Raw genomic sequence first — 22,203 nt, 5'->3', positions numbered from 1 at the left:
CCGCAAAGATTTGAGGAAATTGGTCCGTGCGCAAAGCATTGTGGGGATTTTAAGGACGCGAAGTCTACCCATGTGCAGCCTCGAAATTACCCCCAAACCAAGGACACGGCGTCGGTGGAATTCCAAGTATGCTGGAGATTGGAACAGTCCTTCGGCGGCACTCGATGACGTAGCATCTTTGAAATATTGGCTTGGAAGCCAGTTTCCTCGAGATTGAGAAACGGCCTTGGTTTCAAATCGATTAAGCATTGCAAAGAGAAGACAAAACGGAGAGAGAGAGAGAGAGTCCATTTTCATAACCACTGTCTTTTAACTGATTTAAATGTTGAAACTGGGGTTATTCATCAGAATTTCGTATGACTTGACTTGACTTGCTTGACCTGAGCAATGACTTTACTTGCTTGACTCTCACCACAGTGACTTGGGACTTGCNCCGAGTCACTTGCTGCAGAAGCTAAGCAAGAATCCTTCCTGGCATTTGGAAAACGAAGAGTGGAACAGGCTAGCAAGTGTGCAGGTGTGCTTCATATGACTCATATGAAGCACACCTGCACACTTGCTAGCCTGTTCCACTCTTCGTTTTCCAAATGCCAGGAAGGATTCTTGCTTAGCTTCTGCAGCAAGTGACTCGGAAGACATGTGCTACCAAGCAAGCATCCTCGCGATTGAGAAACGCCCCAAGTCTAACGTAGCTTAAACTTAACGTTAGCTTTCTAGCTAACACAACACATGCACGCACCTTTCTCTGTGGTTTTTTTTGTAGTGACGAATGAAGTTGGATGTTGTGGTGGTCGTGTCACTGATCTTTATGCTGCAGATCCTGCATACCGCTGTTCTCTTCTTATTACCGTCATCGACAAAATAATCCTTGAATCGAAACTTCACTATTTTTGGAGTAAAGCTAGCTGCAGCCATGTTAACTGTGGCCATTTCACTACAAAAACAAACGCAAATATTTAATTTTAAACAGTCAAGTCCTTTCAAGTCATCTATCTCAAGCTTAAGTCAATTCTCAAGTCATGAATACCAAGTCAAAGTCAAGTCAAGTCTTTTATCAATCTTAGTCAAGCAAGTCTCAAGACAAAAAATATGCGACTGAGTCTGACTCATAGACTGTATATATAAAGGTCTGACTCGAGTCAAGTCATGTGACTCGAGTCCCCACCTCTGCAATTTATGTAAACAAATATTTCCAAGGCACACCTTTATAATTATTAGGATAAATAAAAACAGGTTTGAAATCATTCCAATGCATACCTTAGGACAGTAAACCAAACATATCGTTTAAAACTGGAGATATTAAAAAAATTCATGAATAAATCAATGTCAACTGGCAAAATAAGATATGAATGAACAACAAAAATAAAAATGCTTACATTTATTTGTTATTGGCTGTGGAAGGTTATTGGTTATGTTCACATACTTATTTGATTATTAAAATGAAAACCGATCTTTTTCATGGGTGTTTAGAGTTGTACCCCCTAGATCAGGTCTCTAGTAATTGTGTGCTCCAAGTGCACCAGATTGAAGCATTTTACTTTAAAATGTTAAAACAAATATTTCTGGGTGGGCATACCCCCGGACCCCCCTATAGGGTGTGACGTCCACCCCCCAATTAAAACATTGAAACCTTCTTTATGTATATAACCAACATGTCAATAAGTTTCAGTTTTTGTAGTGTATTGGTCTTTTGTAGAGATTTTTCATTTATTCTTTATATATTCTATTGTGTATTGCTTGGAGAGGGGGGGGGGGCACCAAATCATAATCTTGCCTAGGGCACCAAAATGTCTAGGACCGGCCCTGTTAATATCTCCATCGCGATCACATATTCAATAATTAGTTGGCTAACATGGCTGCTGTGGATATCACAGAAATATCCTTACAGCCACACTGGCATCGTAGTTTTAAATCCTACACTTGGTTCAAGACTGAAATATGTCAACAACTAAAAAAGCAAACTTGTTTTGTAATGTTACAATATTTCACGCTTACCAAATCATGACACGGAATAACTTTGGCCCACACACCCAACTTTTCTTCTAAGCTAGCACATCCCTTCTACAAGAGCTCTGTCAACCTCAGCTAATGCTAACTATGTGCTTACAAAACATAACCCAACATTGTCTTGTTTTTCTTTTTGTATTAACTTATAAGAATTTGACAAGATGTGCAATTTCAATGTTTTTCAAAATAATGAAAAAAAAAAATAATTATTAATTATGATATTATAAACATTAAAATACATACATACCGCAAAAACATTGATACAATTTAAGATTATCATACAAATAATTTATTTAAGTTTAAAGTAAGATTTCATAATTTAGCAAGCCTTAGATCCTCAGATATGGAGATTTGGAGGTGTGAGTAATATTTTAAGCAAATCAGCTTAAAAAAATGTAAATAATTTCTGTAATATCCTTGAGTTTTTGACAGACAAAACAAGACATTTCAAGATATTTTTCAATATATTCTGATACTTTAAATGTGAAACCGTTTTGACTAGCCGATAAAATGTATTGCCAATTGGCTAACCAAGTCTGACGATGTATAACAGAATTCAGCAAGCTGAGATACATAAGCCACAGAGAATGAACTTCTGATTTAGCAACATAGCTTTTCATCTGGCTCCACACACAGGCCAAACCTGGCTATTAACGCAGGGCCTTCCCATTTTTCATTCACATGGCAGTTTTATTTTTTACTTCTTATCAGCAAGGGATATGTGAAGAAGTAAAAAATATCAGTGTTATGTGCTGGTAAATAATGCATCTGATATAAACATAACGCCACATGGACTCATTGCACAGACAAGAAAATGAAGACTTTGTTGGCTGGGTTGCATATGTAAAGTGTGTGAAGTGTAGTTCCAGTAATCCAAAATTCGGGTCACAGATAGCAAATAAGCTTGACTCGGACAAAATACGTCTCAGGATAGTATGTTTTTTACTTGCACAAAAAAGTATCAAATACAAACACATATTCTCTCAGGTCAACAAACTATGTTGCTCGGTGCTTCTTTCTCCTTCTCACCCACCCCAATCACCAGCAGCTGCCGTCGGCTATAACGTCTCGTAATCACGAACAGCTGCGGTCGTCTATGCCGTTAATTTCACACGGCTGGTTCAAATAAATAATACAATAGCACTAACAACAAAGGACTACAACATTCAAAAATATCAGACTATACATTTTAACATATGGCTCCTACATGAAGTGTTGAACATGATCTCATAGATAGCAGAGTTCACACTTTGTAGGCTTGTGGCTTAATGTGAAGTTTCAGAGTGTGAAAGAGACAAACCTGAAATGACGATGCAGGTGTCTTTGGCCCGTCTCTTCATGGCCTTGTAGGCGGCATCAGACACTGCGTACAGGTGAGGAGGGTTTTCATACAGCTCCCGGCCCCGGTACGCATCGATGGTGTCTTTGCCGTAAATGTCCATCTGTCTGTACGGGTTAACGGACACGACTACTTCTCCAATGTAGGTGTAGATGCGGCCCTTCTCAAACCTGTTCCACAAAAGAAAACACAAAATTGTCAATAGCATACTTCACACTACTCGTACAGGTATTACATTATATTTCTTGCTTACAGTAGTTCATGTCAGGTAATTTCAATCTTTATAACTCAAATACACAAAACAATAATAATGATAAAAGAAAATGAGTGTCAAACTAAAGCAAGGTTAAATAACCAAATCAAAAGATGTATATAAATGTATCCTAAAATCCAAAACCAAAATAAATATACACAATAGTGTTGTCCCTCAGCGTTATTTGCTGTAATCATCATATTTTTATATACATATTTTAAAAGTGTTTTAAAGATTAAAAAAATGCATCAAATATAAATATAAACAATGAAATAGATATACAGATACATAAACAATAGAATTGTGTGTAAATGCATCATCTATGCATATGATACATTTTCAGTCCTCCGTTTAAGGCGGCAAAAAGCCATTTAGACCCGTTACATTTCCAGACAACCCATGAGAAACCCTCAAGTCGAAAGTTCCATGAGAGATGGCACACCTTCAGTTCATACGTAACATCCTGAGAGGAAGTGACCCAAGTGTGTGTTCACTGAGAGCAGGAAATGAAACTTGTGGGCTCAAGGGCGTCACAGCCTTGAGTAACCTGATGGTGAGCTGCAAGAGGTAAAATTGACGTGTCACTAGGTTCAATGTAGAAACCTTTTTTGTAGATGTTTCTAAAACCAGATTAGCGGTACTCTGATGTTAACATTTGTACATTTAGATCAAAACTGGGTAATGTCAGAATGGATCATGTCAGAACAAGGCACAAATATTGCCTTCTTATTCTGAATTTTGGAAGAAACTACCAGTGTGCTAGTCATCTGTTTACTGGATCATCCATGTGGTTTCTGTTTCTCAGAATTAAAAATTAGGAAACATAATTTGACCAAAATCACAAATCCAAATGCTAGCTTCTGGGTTGGCCCTAAAACATGTTTGCAAGTAAAGGAAAACAGTGCAAATGAAAAAACAGGAATCCAAACACCTGATCTCAGATGTATGAAAAGGTAGAGCAGTTCATTCAATTAGGCACACATCAGTACAAACCTAAGCACCTGCCTCTGTTATCTAACAGGTCGGATCAAGCTGTGTGTGATGAAACTCTACATCTAAATCTAGAGCTTATTTGATCTTGTTTGACATGTTGGTGGCTGTCTGCCTGTGCTGATTTCAGATGACATTTGTGAACTTTCACAGTTTTAACTGAGGACATCAAGCCAACGATGCGAAAGACACAGAGGAAGCGAGAATGGACACTGTCTGGAACAGTGTTGAATCCTCAAAGCTTCACACCAAGAAAGAGTCACGAAATGAAATCAAAGTTACATTAGCTTCAACAAGTTTGCTTACACTAGCTGTTTTATTTAGTTGGTAATGTTCCATTACTGCCATGTGCTTCATGTGTTTCTGATGACAGCCACTGTGGTGATGATCACATGCGCTACAAGTTCATATCTGAACCCTGGGTGAGCGGGAAATGTAGAAATGACTCATTGCCTTTTTTACCCTTATATGTCATCTTTATGTCCTCTTGTAAAAACAACATTCATAATGATAACGTCAACCTGTTAATTAACTGCTTCTGTGACATATTTCTTAAGTTTAAGAGATCAGAGACTTAACAAAATACACCTAAATCTATATTTCTTTACACATATTTGATCAGAAATACCAAAGAAACAAGCCATTTTCCTTGTGAGGAATGAATGAAGCGTTACCCTTTGCATCTCTGACAACCAGCTGCTTCCCCTCCCTTCCTCCTGTTTAACACTATATCTTACCTCAGCTTCAGATTCTCCATGAACTGCTCCATGGTGACCTCATCCAGCAGCACAAAGTCTGACTTCCCAAACTCCAGGCCCTCCAGCTCCGCCATCCCTGTCCTCGTTCAACAAACACACTTAGAAAAAAAGACGTACAGGACTGAGAGGAACAGAAAGCCGCTTCGAGGGAGAAGAAAGAGAAGTATGGTTGCCTTCTGGGGCCGGTAGTGTGGAGTTTGTGCATGTGTGTGTGTACTGAGGGCGTGGTGAGCTCGATGGTAGATTTGAGGGTGTGCTTATTTGAGAGCTGTGGTCTACAAGCTACAGCACGTCACCCGTCAATCAACCCTCGCCTCACTTACATCTGTATAAATAGCAGGAGGCTATCTTTAAGAACTCACACCACTTCTGCATCCTCATCATCTATGTCTCTCTTCCTGCCACAAAACATTTTGAAACTCTAAAGTTTTTTTTCGTGTGTCTTCTCTTCCCAGAACCCACATCTGTCACGCTGCCAAACAAGTGCAGTTAACTTGCCACATTTGGGGTTAGAAAAGGGCCTTTATCTGCTGGGAAGGATCGTGGCATTTCCTTTTTTAACTTTGCATTGGCAGTGCAACGTGTCCCAGAGGGACTTCCCTCAAATAAGAGGTTCCCAACTCCATGCACGCTGAAAACTGAAACATTGACTTTAAATAGATGTATTATGTCAACAAATGTAACATGACTGTATTAGGTATTACGTTTTATGTCAACTTAAATCATTTTGCTTAGAACTAACCTAATACAGTTATGTGAAATCTGTTGACATAATACATTTAATTAAAGTCAACATTTCAGTTTTTTCAGTGCATTTGGAAAATCCGTTTTTTGCTGGAGCCAAAAGGTCTTGTCATGACTTGTAAATGTAGATCTACGTGTGTGTGATATAATACAGAGAGTGTACGGAAATGCTGAGTAATACAGAGAGTTGATATCTAAAATTATATTTCACAACCTTTTCCTCTAAATCAAGAACACTTTCAAGAACTCTTCAAGGTATACTGGACCTTTATTTCCATGTAAGGAACACTGTTCATGTGTTGGCCCTGTTGCACTGTCCCGAATCGCAGGGCACACTGGCAATTTCGCTGCCGAGCTGGAAAATTGTCAAGTGCATGAGGGCTCTCTTGCAGTTCAGAGGCCAGCAATTAAAGGAAAAAGGTAAACAAGGACACAGGTGTTCAGCCTTAAATATATATTAGGTTCACTGGTACTCACACACTTTAAAATAAACATAGCATTAACAAGGGTTTAAAGGGACAGCACCTCTCTGCTTACCCCTCAATTTACAAGACATGAGCACAAGAGGCTGAGTGAAAACAGTGGTGACGCCATGTTGTCTTCCAGGACCTTCGCCTAGCTCAGAGGCCATCCTTAGCATAATGTGCAGTAACTCAAGTGTGTTGCTTTGGATAAACTGCTCAACTAAATGTAATGTCAACATACAGTTCAGGTAAAGCAAAACAGGCCCTCTCTAAAGCCAGATAGTTCCCACTCTAAGCTACTGTAGAAACAAGACGTTACACCATAATAAAAACACAACCTACTCTTAGTCTCAGGTGATTATACACTCATAAAAACATAGTTACATTTCATTTCTGCCAATAGTTCCAGTACAAATTGGTCCTTTATGTGGCATTTTCTATCATGTCCTCCTTTTTGGACTAATTATGATCTCAATTGCCTATCTTTCTTGGTTGCTAAGGTGATGAAAACAAATGCTAAAAACGTTTTTTCTTTTACAACCATCAAGCTCATTTCTTTCCTGGGACCATGTGCTCTAGAAACCATGTTTTCTCTGCATCAGTAAGAGGTGTTCAGTATATAAAGGGAATGTTAGAACTAAACTGAAAAGCATTATTCAAATCAGTAAACTGATTTATGGTTTCCCCTGTAAACCGTATACCTATCAGCATTGTGTTAAGGTCAATTTCACTTTGTGTCCCTTCTCGTCAGCTGCTGGCCGTTCTTGAACTTGTGTTCAAGAACGCAGTGTGTTTAGATTTCCAAACACAGGATGACTCAGCTCGTGACTCAAAAGGGTTGTGACATCATTAGCCACACTTGTTATGACTGTTGTGTCTGTTTGTGAGGGCTAAGGATGAGCAGCTATTGGTATAACCTTCTTTTTGTAAAGCTACGAGACGGCACTGTCAGAATCTCTCACTGTTAGATGATCACCCTTCATGTTTATGGCGCTCCTTTCAGTTTAAATATCAAGGCTTGGTTTGTCTAAAAAAAAATATCTTCTTAATTATTAATTAATTACTTCTTATTGTATTAAGCCATTTTGAATTTTCTTTGTGCAGGTTTTCCTTCCATTAAAATCAGGAAAAGTTAACTGAATATCATTTGTGGCACTCAAAGGAACACAGAATAAATAATAATTGTACACCAACACTTTCAACTTGATTACTTGTCCCTATGAAAGCAGTCGGCAGCATGAACCACTGTCTGGAAATTAAATGGTTTCGTCCTTTTTTTGGGGAGCTTCCACTAAAGGTACATATTTGTATCATGTATTATATTACAACAGAGCCGGCCAGCTAACCAATCAGAGCAGACTGGGCTCTGGTTTCAGATAGAGGGTGAAAAGAGGTGCTGCAGCACAGGCAGTATGAGAACAATTTGCTGTTTTAACATTAGAGCATGGAGACATGTCCCAGTAGAGACACTACATACTGATATGAACCTCAAAATGGGGCCCCTTGAAGGTTTGTATTGCTGGGCAATCCCAATGTCACTCTCCAGATTTGACCAAGGCTTACAGCAGGCACAGTTGAAAACTCTGTAGACTTTGAGTTTATATAAAGCTACTAAAAATGTACTTTGATGCTAGAACGTCAAACGATCTATCTCCATGACTGTTAAACAAACACAATCCAATAAGGACATCCATGATATGCATGTCAATCCATCCACAATTTCAAGTCAAGACTGAACTTTGATGCTAAATATTTGGAGTCATTTTGTAAACTAAACCTTTAATTGTTAGGCAAACCCTCCAAATAGGAAGTCCTGGTTTCGCGCTGTTATGATGGAAAGCAGTACTGTACTTTCAGATACCATAGCAACAGACCACACAGGAGAATTTCAGAGCGCCATTTTTGTATCAGTCTGATCTGTGTTTTGTTATTACTCACAATTGTTGTCACGGGTGCAGCCCTGTTTTAATGGACTCTTTAATGCATAACAGCATTCATTAGAAAATATGACCAGACCATTAAAGGGTCCTAGAGACCATCAAACTGAAACATTCAGACATAATTTAAAATATCTACCTACCGTAGAGCATCTGATATCTTGAAAGCCTGTTCTTTTTTGGTAACTCTAAAGTGAGTTTAACATTGTTTAAAGGGTGCAATATCCCGTCAAATCTCCATTTACCCTTCCTCTAAACACCCAGTTACATCCTCATCAGCCAGAGGAACTTCCTCTCTCAGTGTGACTTCAGTCCAGAGTCTGACACTGTTTCACTTCCTCCCACGCCTGTTTCTGTCTCCATCTAGAAGATAGATGGTGCCTTCAGGTGTTCCCGAAACAACAACAGAAAGGCAGTGACAAGAGCTTAAAATGCAAACTGTAACCCAAACACTCCGGTGAGGCAAATGCTGTATGGTGCAATGTTAACATAAGTAAACAATGTGTTGTTTATCCGCCCCTGAATCTGTTCTTCTTTGGTCTACTCCCCTTTCACATCAATTCATTAAAATATGTTTACCTTACGGCTGAAAAAATAACCAAAAAACATTGCAAAAACACATAAATCTCATTATCAAAATCTGAAAACACTTTATTCTTCATGTCAGTGTTTTGAAAACCCATTTAGATTCTTCAGTTTTCCTGTTTACATACATTATATTTTAGCCCTTCTGTTTAATACAAACATGTATAGTGCAAGAGAAAAGCAATAATTAAACAAAATGGTGCGAGAGCTGTCAGTTAAATAGCTGTTTTCAGTGCAGGAGAGTTTGAAGATACAATATTGATCGATTATTTGAATGTAATGTATTTTAAAAAATCTAATAATAATAGTGTCAGAGTCTAAATCAGTATATTGCATGATATTTATCAATCTGACTTATTGATTTAAATGTTACACTTCAACAATAATCCTTTTAAAGAGGTAATTAAAAGGACAACAGATCCCAACCCATATTTGCATGTCTTATATTAACGGTTACTTTTTGTTTATCACAATCCGGTATATTGAAGTATCTGTGTACAACAGTGATCATAAAACTGAAAGTCAAATGAAAATTAACTGTAAAAATGTCAATAAAAATGATATGCTTTGGGAAACTGAACTGAAACAATGCTGATTAAAAAATACTAATTTTAGAAAATCATTTCATTTTCAAGGCTATAATGTATCAATACCAATAAAAGGAGACAGCATCAATACACGTCAGTCTCGTGATATTGAACCTCGGAAACTGAACAAACCAGCAGATGGCGCTATGCTACAATAGCCTTACAATCAATCTCTATTGTGAAAGTAAACTCAGCGGTACAAATATGTACTCAATGCTATTGGCCTCAAGAATCCCCATACAAATCCAGTTCTCATTTAGTGCACCTGCAGACTCCATAAGGCAAATAACAGCTTTCGAGACACATAATAGTGTCAAAAAAATGTACGATAAGGTAGCATGGTCTTTCTACCTCATTCACAAAACTTCACTCCTTATTTTTTCTTTTTCCTTAAAGATGTAAACTTACTCTTTAAACTGTTCCAGGCTTTCTTAGGTGATTTAGGACTTTTCTCTTCCTCCTTTTGCACCCTTTCTTTCAGGGCGTATCTTCTGGAGTCAGGGCGTCTTCTATCCATTGAAGCTCCACCAAAGCAACCAGCAGCTCCCAGCTCCTCGTCCTGGTACCTTGAAGGAGAGTAACCTGCCTCATCTGCGTAAGGATATGACGTGCCGACGCCCCCCCTATATCTGGCGTTCTTGTGACTGACCGGTGGCAGAGAGCTGCTCCTCCTATTCTCTATTGTGACCGACGTCCTCTCTGTATGTCGTGACTGCTCCCTCTGCCTCCGTAAGAGTATGTGCTTTAAATCGTGGCTCTCACGGGACGGTCCAATCAGGCGAAGTTTGACACCCATGGGACATACGAGCACTGAGTTGTAAATGTTTCTGTCTTTCTTGATCTTCTCTAAAAGCACCCTGCCTTCTTGATCCATGTCCTTCAGAAGGACTTCCTGTGTGCGCAGCGATTGGTTGAGATCATCCAGGAGGCTCTGTAGTTTACCGACCGCTGTTCTCGCGCTCTTCCCATGTAGAGTGATGCTGGCGCTATCGCCTACTTCTACCACCACCATTCTGACATTATGGCATTCCACGATGCCATCAATGTCTCTTTTCCTGAGCCGATCTGCGTACCTAAACACATCTTCATCGACGATAAATGACTCACTTCGAGGACTGAATGAGCCGCGCTGATCTGGTTCTGAAGAAGGAGACGCTTTGTATGGTGAGCTTGGATGTTTGTTTGGAGATGACGGAGGCGAGGAGGAGGAGGGTGAAGATGGAGAAGAGTGCGGAGGCTTGTCTCGGCTTCTGTTAGCATTGGACGCTGAGCTGTTTCGGGGGTAGTGTTTAGAAACGGCTCCAGAGGAAGCATAGGAGGCTTTTGGGACCGGAACGATGTCCGTCTTACTGTCTGATTCAACAATCTGCTCCAGAGAGGCCTTCACAGCTTTGAGTTTCAGAAACGACCCCTTCACACGCACCTGGTCTTGACTCAGATACGTCAAACTAAAGCCATATGACTGGAGTAGTTCTATCACCTCCGCCTCATTGGGGAAAAGGTTCAAATGTACTGTTGCCTCCACTGGTAAATCCATCTGAGAGAGGGTGGAAAAAAAGGCAATTTTGAATCTGAGCTGACACAACATGGATAATGTGTAATCAATGTTCGGTTACCTGAGGATGTTCAGAGGATTTGACTGTTAGATGATATTGTTGCCAATTCACCTCCAATACATGGGAGCATTTAGGCAGGACTGGAGCAGCAACTGTGAAAAATAATTTTTTGAATTATTATTATCGGTTTAAAGAATGACTGACCTCAACCAGCATTCTAATATGTATATATAGCTATTTTTTTATGTTGTGTATAATGTATTGAAAAACAAAAATGACCATAACACTACTACTATTAGCTTAAGAATACAGTATATATGTCAAGAGACTGACAGGTAGAACTAAATATTCCATAGGAATTATAATTATAGAATAAAAAAATGCACTGAACTGCTTCTGAAATACAGTAGCAAACCGTGCCCATCACAACTGGACTATCTGTAGACACACACATACATCCCCGGCAAAACTTTCAATCCAAACGTATCCTCTCATTCAGTGCAACAGCCAGGGCATTCTATCAAGGATGTGGAATACCTTGGTTGATGATATTCTACCCAGAGACCCAGAACAAGATCTGATTGGTTGCTTTTTCTTTCTAACACAAAACCACTCAGATGCGTAGCGCATGGACCGAGAAAGACAAGACAAACAAATCAACATAACACTGTAATATTACAGATCAACAACACAGATACGATTCTCATTTATTCATTTTATTTACATAATTAAATCGATTTTATCTGAGTGTTCCAGGGTATTCTCTGAATACCTTGAAGGCCCTGACGGATCACCACTACTGAAATATGACACTGGAAATAACTTAGGGCCACATGTAACATCATGTTCCACCATGAACTTATTATTGCAGCTCCTAAAGATGGCCAGCAGATGGCGATAAAGGCCACAAAGTGGTTAATAAGAATGAAAAGAAGAAATTATGGCTTTAGTTTAGGTTGAAAGGCAGAAAAGCATCAACCACAACATACAAGTAAAATCGTAATAAATTATACTCTAGTTGTCACTATTTCCTTATTGATATTGTTTTTTGTCCAACTGGAAAAAGAGAAATAAATTATTCCTCTGGATAATAGATATACATTTTATTCAACCCTGGATGTTTCTTTTTTGGTTATTTATGTTATTGTTTAAAGTATAATTTATATTATGATACTTTTCATAATTATTTTCAAAATGTATTCTGTAGAAAGCAGAAACATTAGTTGAGGATGTAGACTGCAATACTCAATCGTGCTTCCCCTTTTCTCCATCCTCACACTATGATAGCTAAAGTAAACGTTTTTTAGTCTTAATAATTTGTCTAACGTAAGGTTAAATATTAATATTTCATCAAGGCAACATGACATTTAAAGTCCGTTTCATGGAAAGTGAAAGTAATTCCGTTTCAGGTAAATTGGGTCCCTTGGGCTCCTGCAACTTTACGAAATTTGAGTTAATTCAGATTGAAAACAGAGCCAAGCCGCTACAGATAAAATGCACGAACTTTATCAAGTAATAACGTGTGTATATTGAACCGTAGTAACATCCCCCAAACTGTGTTTCACTTCACTCTGTAATATTTCCAGTACAGGCAAACATACAGCAAAGCAGGCTAAATAAATGGCTTAACACTAAAAGGGCTTTGATAGATATATCACTTACTTTAAAACTCACTCCTGTTATCTCCATGACATGACACCAGTGCGATGAAATCGAAAGCAATGTCGTCACTTCCGGTCCAGATTTACAGTTCATGATTTTGACAGTAAAATACATTTCCTTCTCGACTTTTTATTTCTAGGCAGGTTAAGTAAATACAAGTTTATGGATATTTCTATTGTAAAGTAAATACAATAGTTACTGTCAAAGTATCTGTCCAACTGTCTCAATCTGAAAATATCAGTAACTATTATTAAGCAAAGAACTTTAAAGCAGGGTATATGCAGGAATCCTGAGGTCAAATTTAATACCTTTTAAGACCTTTTTTAAGACCCTTTCCATACATTTTAAGACCTCATCGCAACTTTGAGTTCTAACCGGTTACATTGGCAACACACTTTACCTCACATTTACTATATTGATTGTAAGATAGCAAAACTAAACAGAGTGCAGACAGACTACTGAAGCCTCCTTTCCACATGAACTTCAACCTCTGTGAAGGTCAGGTTTAATGCAGTATGCTGCTTTTTTGCTTCTGTAGACTCTGTGCTCTTTCATTCCAGTAAAACTCCTCAGAAACCATTAGAAACCAGTATTTGACCAATAAACAAAACAATTGACAAAACTTTGAACTATGAAATATATTAAACTTTGGTGAGCTTCAGCGGGGTAATGCCATATAGGAGCTCCCTCACAAATACCCAGGGGTTAAATTGGGCTGGGGCTGTCCGGGGCTAAGCCCTGGCACATAGGACGATGCTCTGACGTCATCACCCTCACACATTTGTCATATGTTTACAAAAAACGATATATATGTTAAGACTTTTCTCGTTCTTAATATAGACTATATTTAGGGTCTATATGTGTTGACTTTACTTTAAAATAGCAGATCTCTGTGACCGGATATAGTTTGGCTTAGACCCCGGCCCCACGAGGACACATACGGTAAAACGCATACGCAAACGCAAAAAAGTCTTCCGTTCACACGCATTTGATTCATTAATGTGTCCGTTCACACTAGACCGCCGGAAATGCTGAAAACGCTGTAGTACATATGCCAGGCCTGTAAGTGGCGCTGCTGCCGCCAAAAAAATACACCAAAAGCAGCGAAGAAGACCCCGGAGCATGGTTGCCATGGTTGCCCTTCTGTCTATTCTCCGCGGTGGACGACGTGTTCTCCTGCTGTATATCTCTCAGGTAGTCCACCAGCAGATGAAAAACACCCACCTCTCNAAAGATAGGGACTGGGCTACGGTCATGTGTTGGCTTTACTTTGAAAACACTGACCTTAGTGTTCAGCTCATGCTGGAGCAGCAGAGGTCAGTCAGAAGGTCTGAGCAGGGCAGAGCCTGGCTTCATCTCTAGTTCTGTAAAAGAAAGTCATATTAAGTACTGTGTTTTTTTATACAACATTTCCCTATAAGGTTACATCAAGCTTTATGTGCACTTAGTCTTTGCCTACGTGAGCAAGTTCAAGCAGAACATGATAATCAAATGGTTCATTGGTCCCACCATGGGGAAACGTGCAGCCTAACAGAGGCAAAGGGACAGTGCAGATGAAGGCAAACATAAGTAAGTAACCTATTAAATGAATAGGCAAGCAGACATGCAATAGAAATTATGACTAAAAACAAGAGGCAGCATGTATTTATCTGCACGTCACAATAAGGAATTTCTCTTCAGTGTTTTATTTATGTTTGCCTTGCTAATTAACAAGTTGTAAATATAACCGATGAGCAGTGAGTATTTTGCCTGCATCATCATCCCTTCATGGCACATGGTCCACTATTGGTTCAAGGTGTTCCCTTTACGATGTGCATTCATAAGAGAACATTACACAGATTTAGGCTAGGTTTAAACTAATAGTAACAATAACTCACTTTTAAGAACAAATCCCTCTGCAGTTTGTTGGAGGTTTACCTATAACCCTGCTGTAAGGAGTCACAGCAGGGCCTCAAACGGCCTCTCATCTCTCTAGCAGACACTATAGGAAAGATCAGAGCCACTGCAGGCTGAGCCTCGCTGGAAGGTCTGCCATTTTCATGTGTTGTCTTTACATGACAAAAACTGACCTTAGTGTTCAGCTCAAAGTCATGCTGGAGCAGTAGAGGTCAGTCAGGAGGTCTGAGCAGGGCAGAGCCTGGCTTCATCTCAGCAACACTGTAAAAGAAAAAGGAATATTTTAAGTACTGTTTTTTTAAATATTTCATTTACATAAAAACGGTGACATCAAGCTTTATGTGCCATTAAGGCCTTTGTAGGCCAATTTTAAGAAGGACAAGACCATTAGTAATCTGGTATTGGTCCTACTACAGGAACATTAACAGGCCTACAACAGCAAGGGACAGTGCTGACGAAAGGCAAACATTAAATAAAGAGACAAGCAAATGTCTAGTAAAATATGTAAAAAATAAGTAGCAGCATCTACACTTACTAGAAATGTGTGTGACCGTGTAAATCAAGCGTCTTGGTTTTCTGCATGAATGTCTTTTGCATATTGTGGTGGCATTTATGTGTTTGCCTTGCACCATCATCTCTTCATAGCACATGGTCTCCTATAGCTTCAAGGTATTTCCCGTTACTATCCAATATAATTCCGACATACATTTCACTTAATCAGTGCTTTTACTTTAATTTTGTTCATTTAGAAGAAAATACTTTTTAACTTTTACTTAGAACAGAATTTTGAGGTTAAATATTGCTACTTTCAAGTATACAACCAGAATACCTCTTGCCCCAGTGGGAATCAGGAAACAGAATAAGGCTAGGTTTAATCTTATAGTAATAATATCTACTTTAACGAAAAGTGGCAGTGTAGTTTGTTTGAGGTTTACCTATAACCCTGCTGTAAGGAGTCACAGCAGGGCCTCAAACGGCCTCTCATCTATCTAGCAGACACTATAGGAAAGATCAGAGCCACTGCAGGCTGAGCCTCGCTGGAAGGTCTGCAGTGTTCACAAGGCAATACAGAAGTCTCTTTAAAATGCTTGTCGTTTCCGGTCTGAACACCGCACTTCAATGCGTTCACATGGGCTGGTAGATAAATGACTGCCTCTTAAGTGTAAAACAAAAGTAAACTATGTTTTACCTTAGCATATTTAAGTTGGACAGTCACCCACGCCTTCAGTCTGTGAACACAGAAAATTAAAAACATGAAAAACGTGTGGTAAAAAGTAACAAGAATGTGATGCAGTTAGCAAAAGGACATCGCACGCGCTTAACTGATTTAAACAGTTTAAAAACAACATTCCTCAACAAAACCGCCTTTCTATTAAAGTTTAAAGATTCAAATTAAATTTCAAGAAGTCAGAAACGTTACATACTTTGTAATTTAAGTTAGATGGAAGCAGATAGAATAAGCGTACCTTACTCGACCCAGGCATGCCGTGAAGTAGACTGAAACATACAGTGCCGGATGTGACGTCCTTAAGTTTTGGCACGGGGTTTCCTTCTCCTTCTCCATGGATGTATAATAAACTCCATACAAGGTGTATCCCAGCCAGCAGGGAGCAGTATAGTACCAAATATTGCGGTAGGGTGTTAAACATCCATGGTTTAAACCTGAAATAGTCTACATTTCTTTGATTTCAGTAGGGAAATGTTGTCTTTTTAAGATTTAGATCCATCATTTTTTCTGCCAAGAGTGTGAAGCAATTGTTGTCGGAACTCCGCCTATAAATAGGCGACAATAAACTGAAGCCAGAATACCTTTAAAGATAACGTTGTCTCCATTGAAACCCACAAAAAACCCAATTGATTCCACGGCCATTAAAGCATGAAATCATGCATTTTATTATGACAGGCTTTCATTCTAGAGCCCTTTCTTCAAATTAAACTCTTTTTTTTATTTTCACTAAATTAAGCAATTTTCTTAACTTAAAAAACATGTTAAAGCCTAAAGCAGAATTAAGCTTTGATGAGGAAGAGGAGAAAATAAAGGGCATACGAAACAGACCAATCAAAATAACAAAACTAGAAGATAACATGTGAAGTAATAAAATAAAAAACTAAGAAATCATGTGGGTTTATGATAAAATATATGTGACAATCCAACGAGTTTCATGCAATTTGGGGATCTTTATTTAACAAAAAAGGGCTACAAATGTAAGGTATTTTACAGTGTATTAATAAATGATGTTGATTTAAATGCAAACAATTCCAAAACAGTTTGACTCACTTCCTCTTGCTGATCATTTCACAATATTTATCAATAGAAAACAAATGTGCACCTTTAGTTCAAAATAAGATGGAGAATGGAAGTTTCCTATGTTATGAGTATGATGCCATAGCTTAAACATTTACCCATGACGACTGAAAACATTACAACCATTTTTTATGGAATCATCACATCATAGAAGAATGAAACTCTTGACATTGTGTCTAAAAAAGTGATTTGAATAGGCTTTAGAACACCTCAAGACCCAATCTCTGTGAAGAGGGCTTGGCCCAGTGCTCAGGCTGGGGGGGGGAGTGGGGGGTGGGTGGGGGCAAGCTCAGGAGGATGCTTGTGGTCAGTGACTCAGACTGCATTACCCTACAACAATAAACCTCATAGAGGAGCAGGGTGTTCTGTGCCTGATCCATCAGCAGACGCCCGGATGAATTTCAGCTTTGTTAGCCCGCATTGATGCTGACCACTCGCCCAGCTGACTGGCTCTACATACTGATAAAGAAAACTCACAATCTGAATCTGTGTTTGGACACAAACATGATCTGTTTCTGCCACTCCTCTTGTTTCTGCATGACTGAGACTCTGAGCTTTTAAAGAAAGTTTGTGTATTTCATATAAACAAAAAGTGGTGCCTTCAAAGAGTTGAGCTTTGTTGAAGTTAGAAATAAGAAAAGATCACATTGTCTTATACGCACTGCCTCCGACCGCTCCACCAAACAATATTATATTTATCACAGTTTGATCTCTATGAATAATCCTATTTCCACCATGTCTCTTGGATTAATTATAGCAGAGTCTCTGCCTGAGAAACAACAGATCAGGCCAAGCTTGAAATAATTTACCGGACTTGTTAGATCCAGATCAGATAATCACATGTCAGCCTCTGGGTATGATCTTACAATAGCTCACTGACCAAAATGCTTATCCAAAGATGTATTTACACTCATCTCAGTTGTTATAATAAGGCAGAGCGGTAGCTACTACGCAGGCCGGTTAGGTCATGTTCTCTGACTTATGAGGAGAATGTGATGGGTCTTAGAGATCAAGACAAGGGGTTGGGGTTGCAATTATGATGCCTTTAAAGAATGTGTTTCATTAAAATCAGTACTTCGATTGAAACATTTTGAGACCAACAATATTAAAGCTGCACTAATCAATAGGGTTGTATGAATCGATTCAATGATCAACAATCCCATGTATGGATGGAAAGTATAAAAAAACTATGCAAATCATCATTTTCAATCTACGCCCTTATTTTTGAAGAAAGCCCTTATGTTAAGAGATCTATTTTTATAGATTGTTATTTATTTAAATGTATTGAAGAACCCAGTAATAAAATAGTCATACGTACAGTATATACATTTCTTTTTGTGAGTATATGTAACGGATTGTGTAAAATAGGCTTATGATATTGTGTTATATCGCAGGCCAATACATTTATTTAATTCAAAATGGTATTACAGACTTTGTAATACAAGCAAATATTGTTTCTGATATGAAATGATATCATGATTAACACCATTACTAATCAATAGGTCTATATTTTTCGTTATCATGTGGCTATCGACGGTGTGTTAGACTTGGAATGAAGCTAGTAACGACAACAGAGAGGTTAAACTGCTGAATCAATCTTGTGTGAGACGTCAGAGGATGACACACGTCGCTCCACATCAACAAACCTGATCCGTAATCTGCCTGCAGGCATGCAGCCAGCAGACACACCGCTGCGTCTAATGTCGTCACCGCTCTCTGATTTATCAAGTTGATGCTCTGAGAGTCACCTGCAGCTGAGAGTCAACACAACAAATCCATCCTGAGAGCCTTCTCAACGTCAGTCATTGATCTTTAATCCATCTGTTAAGTGGGTTTATGTCCTCCATGTGTTGAACTGCTGCACAATGAACATGCAGTGTGGAACAAAAGGTCTCTGGAATCAGGAATCCTGTCTTTTTGACCCACAGCGGGGAAATGCTCAATGTTACACCAAAGGGGACAGAGCAGATACAAGGCAAAACAACATATGAGGACTAACTTTTAAAATAACGTGGCAACTTTATGTTAAAGGGACATATTATGCACATTGTCAGGTTCATGTATGTAGTGTCTCTGCTGTGACATGTCTCCATGCTCTAATATTCAAAAGCTCTTTATTCTTCTCATACTGCCTGTGCTGCAGCACCTCTTTTCACCCTCTGTCTGAAACCAGAGCCCATGTCTGCTCTGATTGGTTAGCTGGTTAGCTCTGTTGTGATTGGTCAACCACTAAGAGATGTCCTGCCCCTTAGCCTATCATGTACAATGTGTTGTGGTAGCAATTAGAAGGGGGAGTGTTACATATTCAGATCACTTACATCCACACACAGCTATACAACACACTACAGGAAAGGATCAACCCAAAGCATAATAGGGCTTCCTAAACATTCATTTAAGTAAGTACACATGAGGGGAACAAAATAGTATCAGGATGATAAGGTCAATTAACATATAAAAGTTGAGGAAATAGCAGTCAGTAATAATAATAATAATAATAGATTACATTTGTATAGTGCCTTTCAAGGGACCCAAGGCCGCTTTACATGGTGAACAAACAAACAAACAAACAAAAGGGGCAAATAATAAAGTCAAAAATTAATAGCAGTAATACTGTAACACTGTACGGTTTTATTTCAGAACAGTGGTGTTACAGTCTTAAGTAGTGAAATCATGGTTTACTTTAAAACAGGAAAAGTGAGCGTTGTGATGTTTTTGACCAATTATTGCAGATATATTAAAAGTACATCAAAAGAAACAGACAAAAGCATGAATCAATTCATGAGGCGGATATGTTCCGGTATCTGTTGAGAAAAGCTATACTGTTCCCATAACCAATCAAAAACACATTGTAACATTGTCTACTGATGTAATAAAGTGTAAGCTCTGTTGTGACTGTAACGCTCAGTGACAGGGCCCCTTCTGTCTCAGAGTGCTGAGGAGCCACGGTTCAGTCTGGCAGAAACACAGAGCAGCTCCACAAGGCCTCTTTATGGAAGCACGCTGCCGTCTGAGAGGCTTTCAGTTTGCAGTTTGAGGATAATTGAGGTTTGATTCATACTTGAGGGGTTTAATGAGCACATAATCCCTTCCACCTGATCCCTGCTCACCCAAATGAGGAGAAATACTTCATTCCCGTGAGGTGGAGGAAAAGGAAGGGAATGTCCTTATGGTCCTCTTATCATTTTCAGTTCTGTCCATTGTTCATGAGTGTAACTGAAGTACTTCCAATGTATGCTACTTTATACTTCGACTAATAAACTGTGAAAAGTGATTATTATTGTGGTTCAAGCTCCAGCAGTACTGTGTATAAAATATTCAAAAATAAGCATAACTTTTTCTTCAACATCAATTAACACATGAATGCCTCTCTAAATATAATAAAGAAGTATATCAAATGGAGCTTTGTGCACTGTGAGCATGAAAACGTTCAGTTTGTTTTGATTCTATTACATTTGTACTTATAATTAAGTAAAGTTTCATTGCCGGAATGGTCTTTTAAACTGTGTTCCTGCATTTGATTTGAAGTCAAAACATCTAGACACACTTCTTCCAACACAAGTGCAGTCGGGGAGAGTGGGGTAAGATGAGCCAAGTTGACCCTTTATCTCTAGAGGACTGTGCACATTTGTCGTCATGTGATTATAAATCCAGGAAGCACCCATCATTGTTTGTTGGCTGTGATGGAGAGAAGCAAATGGTAACGTTTCAAATGTGTTTTTTTCATAATAAGCCATGTTTGGCTTTTCAAAGTACATGTTCAACATGTCAGGTATAATTACTGTTATGTCATCATAGGAAATGTATACTTGTCTAAAAATATGTATCAAACATGTCGGTTATTTTGCAATGTATAGAACCTTGTGAATCATGTAGCTAAAGATTAGCATATGACGTGAAAAAAAGTCATATATTCATGGCCCTTTCTTATAGATGCATTATTTACATTTTGATTGACAGAAGACATCCTGAAGTTAATGTTGTTGTCATTTGACTTCTATCTCATTTGTCCTTGCCTAGAGGACCACATAAGTAAACATTGTTTCATCGTACCCCACTCTCCCCCACTGCACTTACTGTTGGTACAATTCACTTCAAAATGTCCATGTTTCGATACTTTCTACTTCACCACATCTCAGAGGCAGCATTAAACCCTTTTACTCCACTACATCTATCTGACTCCTACTGTAAAGTTTCTAGTTACTTATTATATAAAAAACTGATATATGATGTTTTGCAGGAGTCTGGTTATTTACAAACTATCAAAAACGGTCTCTACATTGAAAAACTGAAAAGTTCTTAGAAAGGCTACAGTATATAACATATAACATAATAACAATATATTATAATAATATAATATATATATTATAATATAATATAATGTAATCTAAAATAGTATAATAATATATCAGGTACTTTTACATGTGAAACTTAAAATGAGAAAGGAGAAGACCAAACTGTATTTATCCTTAGGGAAACGCTGTGCAGCAGCTGCAAAAGCAAGCGGGAAAAGTGCGGATATAAAAGTCTAAGATAACAATTGTCCTGATACGGTGATCTTCCATTCTAAATAATACTGAGAGGACATACAGTATGGAGCTTTGAACACAGTGTACAGTTAATAAAGAAGTTGGATCATACACCCAGTACATGATTTTCCGAGCGTGGACACTGAGTCAGCATCTAAATGCTGCAGGACATCGACCCCACCTGTCATCTTCCACAGCCCTGACCACCCTTCCATGTCTCTTCACACACCGTGGCTCCATGGCAGGATTACATCCAGTTTATTTAGGGAGTCCAGATCCTTCTCTGAAAGCTTCATCACATGACTCAGCTTCCCAGATTCATGACTCTGCCAAAACTCTAACTCACTGTTTCTCTCAGGGACGTCCACATCATAAGTAGCAACATGCACCAAGTGTCCTCTCTAGCAGTCACTCATGATAACTAAAAAACAGCAACATTACTCACGCTGTGTTTAGATTGCACAACTTACATTGCCTGGAAAAGTGTTGCTCATGAGTGTTTACAGCACAAGTGGATCAAATGTTTTGTTCTTATGCTTTGAAAGCAAGAACACATTTCACAAGGTAAAGCAGTGGCATTAGCGATAAGAGCAT

The 22,203-nt window shown here is 38.6% G+C and overlaps 2 protein-coding genes and 1 long non-coding RNA gene across 4 annotated transcripts in view; all 3 read right to left on the bottom strand.

Moving 5' to 3' along the window:
- LOC104946613 (unconventional myosin-Id-like) overlaps nucleotides 1-8,694 on the bottom strand; it is an 11,220-nt gene extending 2,526 nt beyond the window's left edge. The window contains exons 1-3 of the mRNA XM_010772483.1: nucleotides 8,636-8,694; nucleotides 5,327-5,423; nucleotides 3,308-3,516 (exon numbers count right to left, since the gene is read on the bottom strand). Coding sequence (XP_010770785.1) covers nucleotides 3,308-3,516; nucleotides 5,327-5,423; nucleotides 8,636-8,645 — 316 coding nt within the window. The 5' untranslated portion in view covers nucleotides 8,646-8,694. The remainder of the gene's footprint in view (nucleotides 1-3,307; nucleotides 3,517-5,326; nucleotides 5,424-8,635) is intronic.
- A 438-nt stretch (nucleotides 8,695-9,132) lies between these two features.
- On the bottom strand, nucleotides 9,133-12,940 carry LOC104946611 (uncharacterized). The gene is made up of 3 exons (XM_010772482.1): nucleotides 12,883-12,940; nucleotides 11,281-11,372; nucleotides 9,133-11,201 (listed from the first exon to the last, which is right to left on the bottom strand). Exon 3 carries the CDS (start codon nucleotides 11,199-11,201, stop codon nucleotides 10,038-10,040), a length of 1,164 nt encoding a protein of 387 aa, XP_010770784.1. The 5' UTR covers nucleotides 11,281-11,372; nucleotides 12,883-12,940; the 3' UTR covers nucleotides 9,133-10,037.
- Nucleotides 12,941-14,165: 1,225 nt separating this feature from the next.
- Nucleotides 14,166-16,308, bottom strand: LOC104946610 (uncharacterized). 2 transcript variants are annotated; one of them, XR_798471.1, is made up of 4 exons: nucleotides 16,245-16,308; nucleotides 15,968-16,007; nucleotides 14,952-15,039; nucleotides 14,166-14,246 (listed from the first exon to the last, which is right to left on the bottom strand). It is a non-coding gene; the product is annotated as an uncharacterized lncRNA (long non-coding RNA). The 2 variants fall into 2 exon arrangements; XR_798472.1 differs by lacking the exon at nucleotides 16,245-16,308 and adding an exon at nucleotides 16,203-16,223.
- Between the last annotated feature and the right edge of the window lie 5,895 nt (nucleotides 16,309-22,203).

The sequence above is a fragment of the Notothenia coriiceps genome, unplaced genomic scaffold (assembly GCF_000735185.1).
Source record: "Notothenia coriiceps isolate Sejong01 unplaced genomic scaffold, NC01 NC01_scaffold00011219, whole genome shotgun sequence".
Classification (NCBI taxonomy): Eukaryota; Metazoa; Chordata; class Actinopteri; order Perciformes; family Nototheniidae; genus Notothenia; species Notothenia coriiceps.
This window is presented reverse-complemented; position numbering and strand designations above follow the sequence as displayed.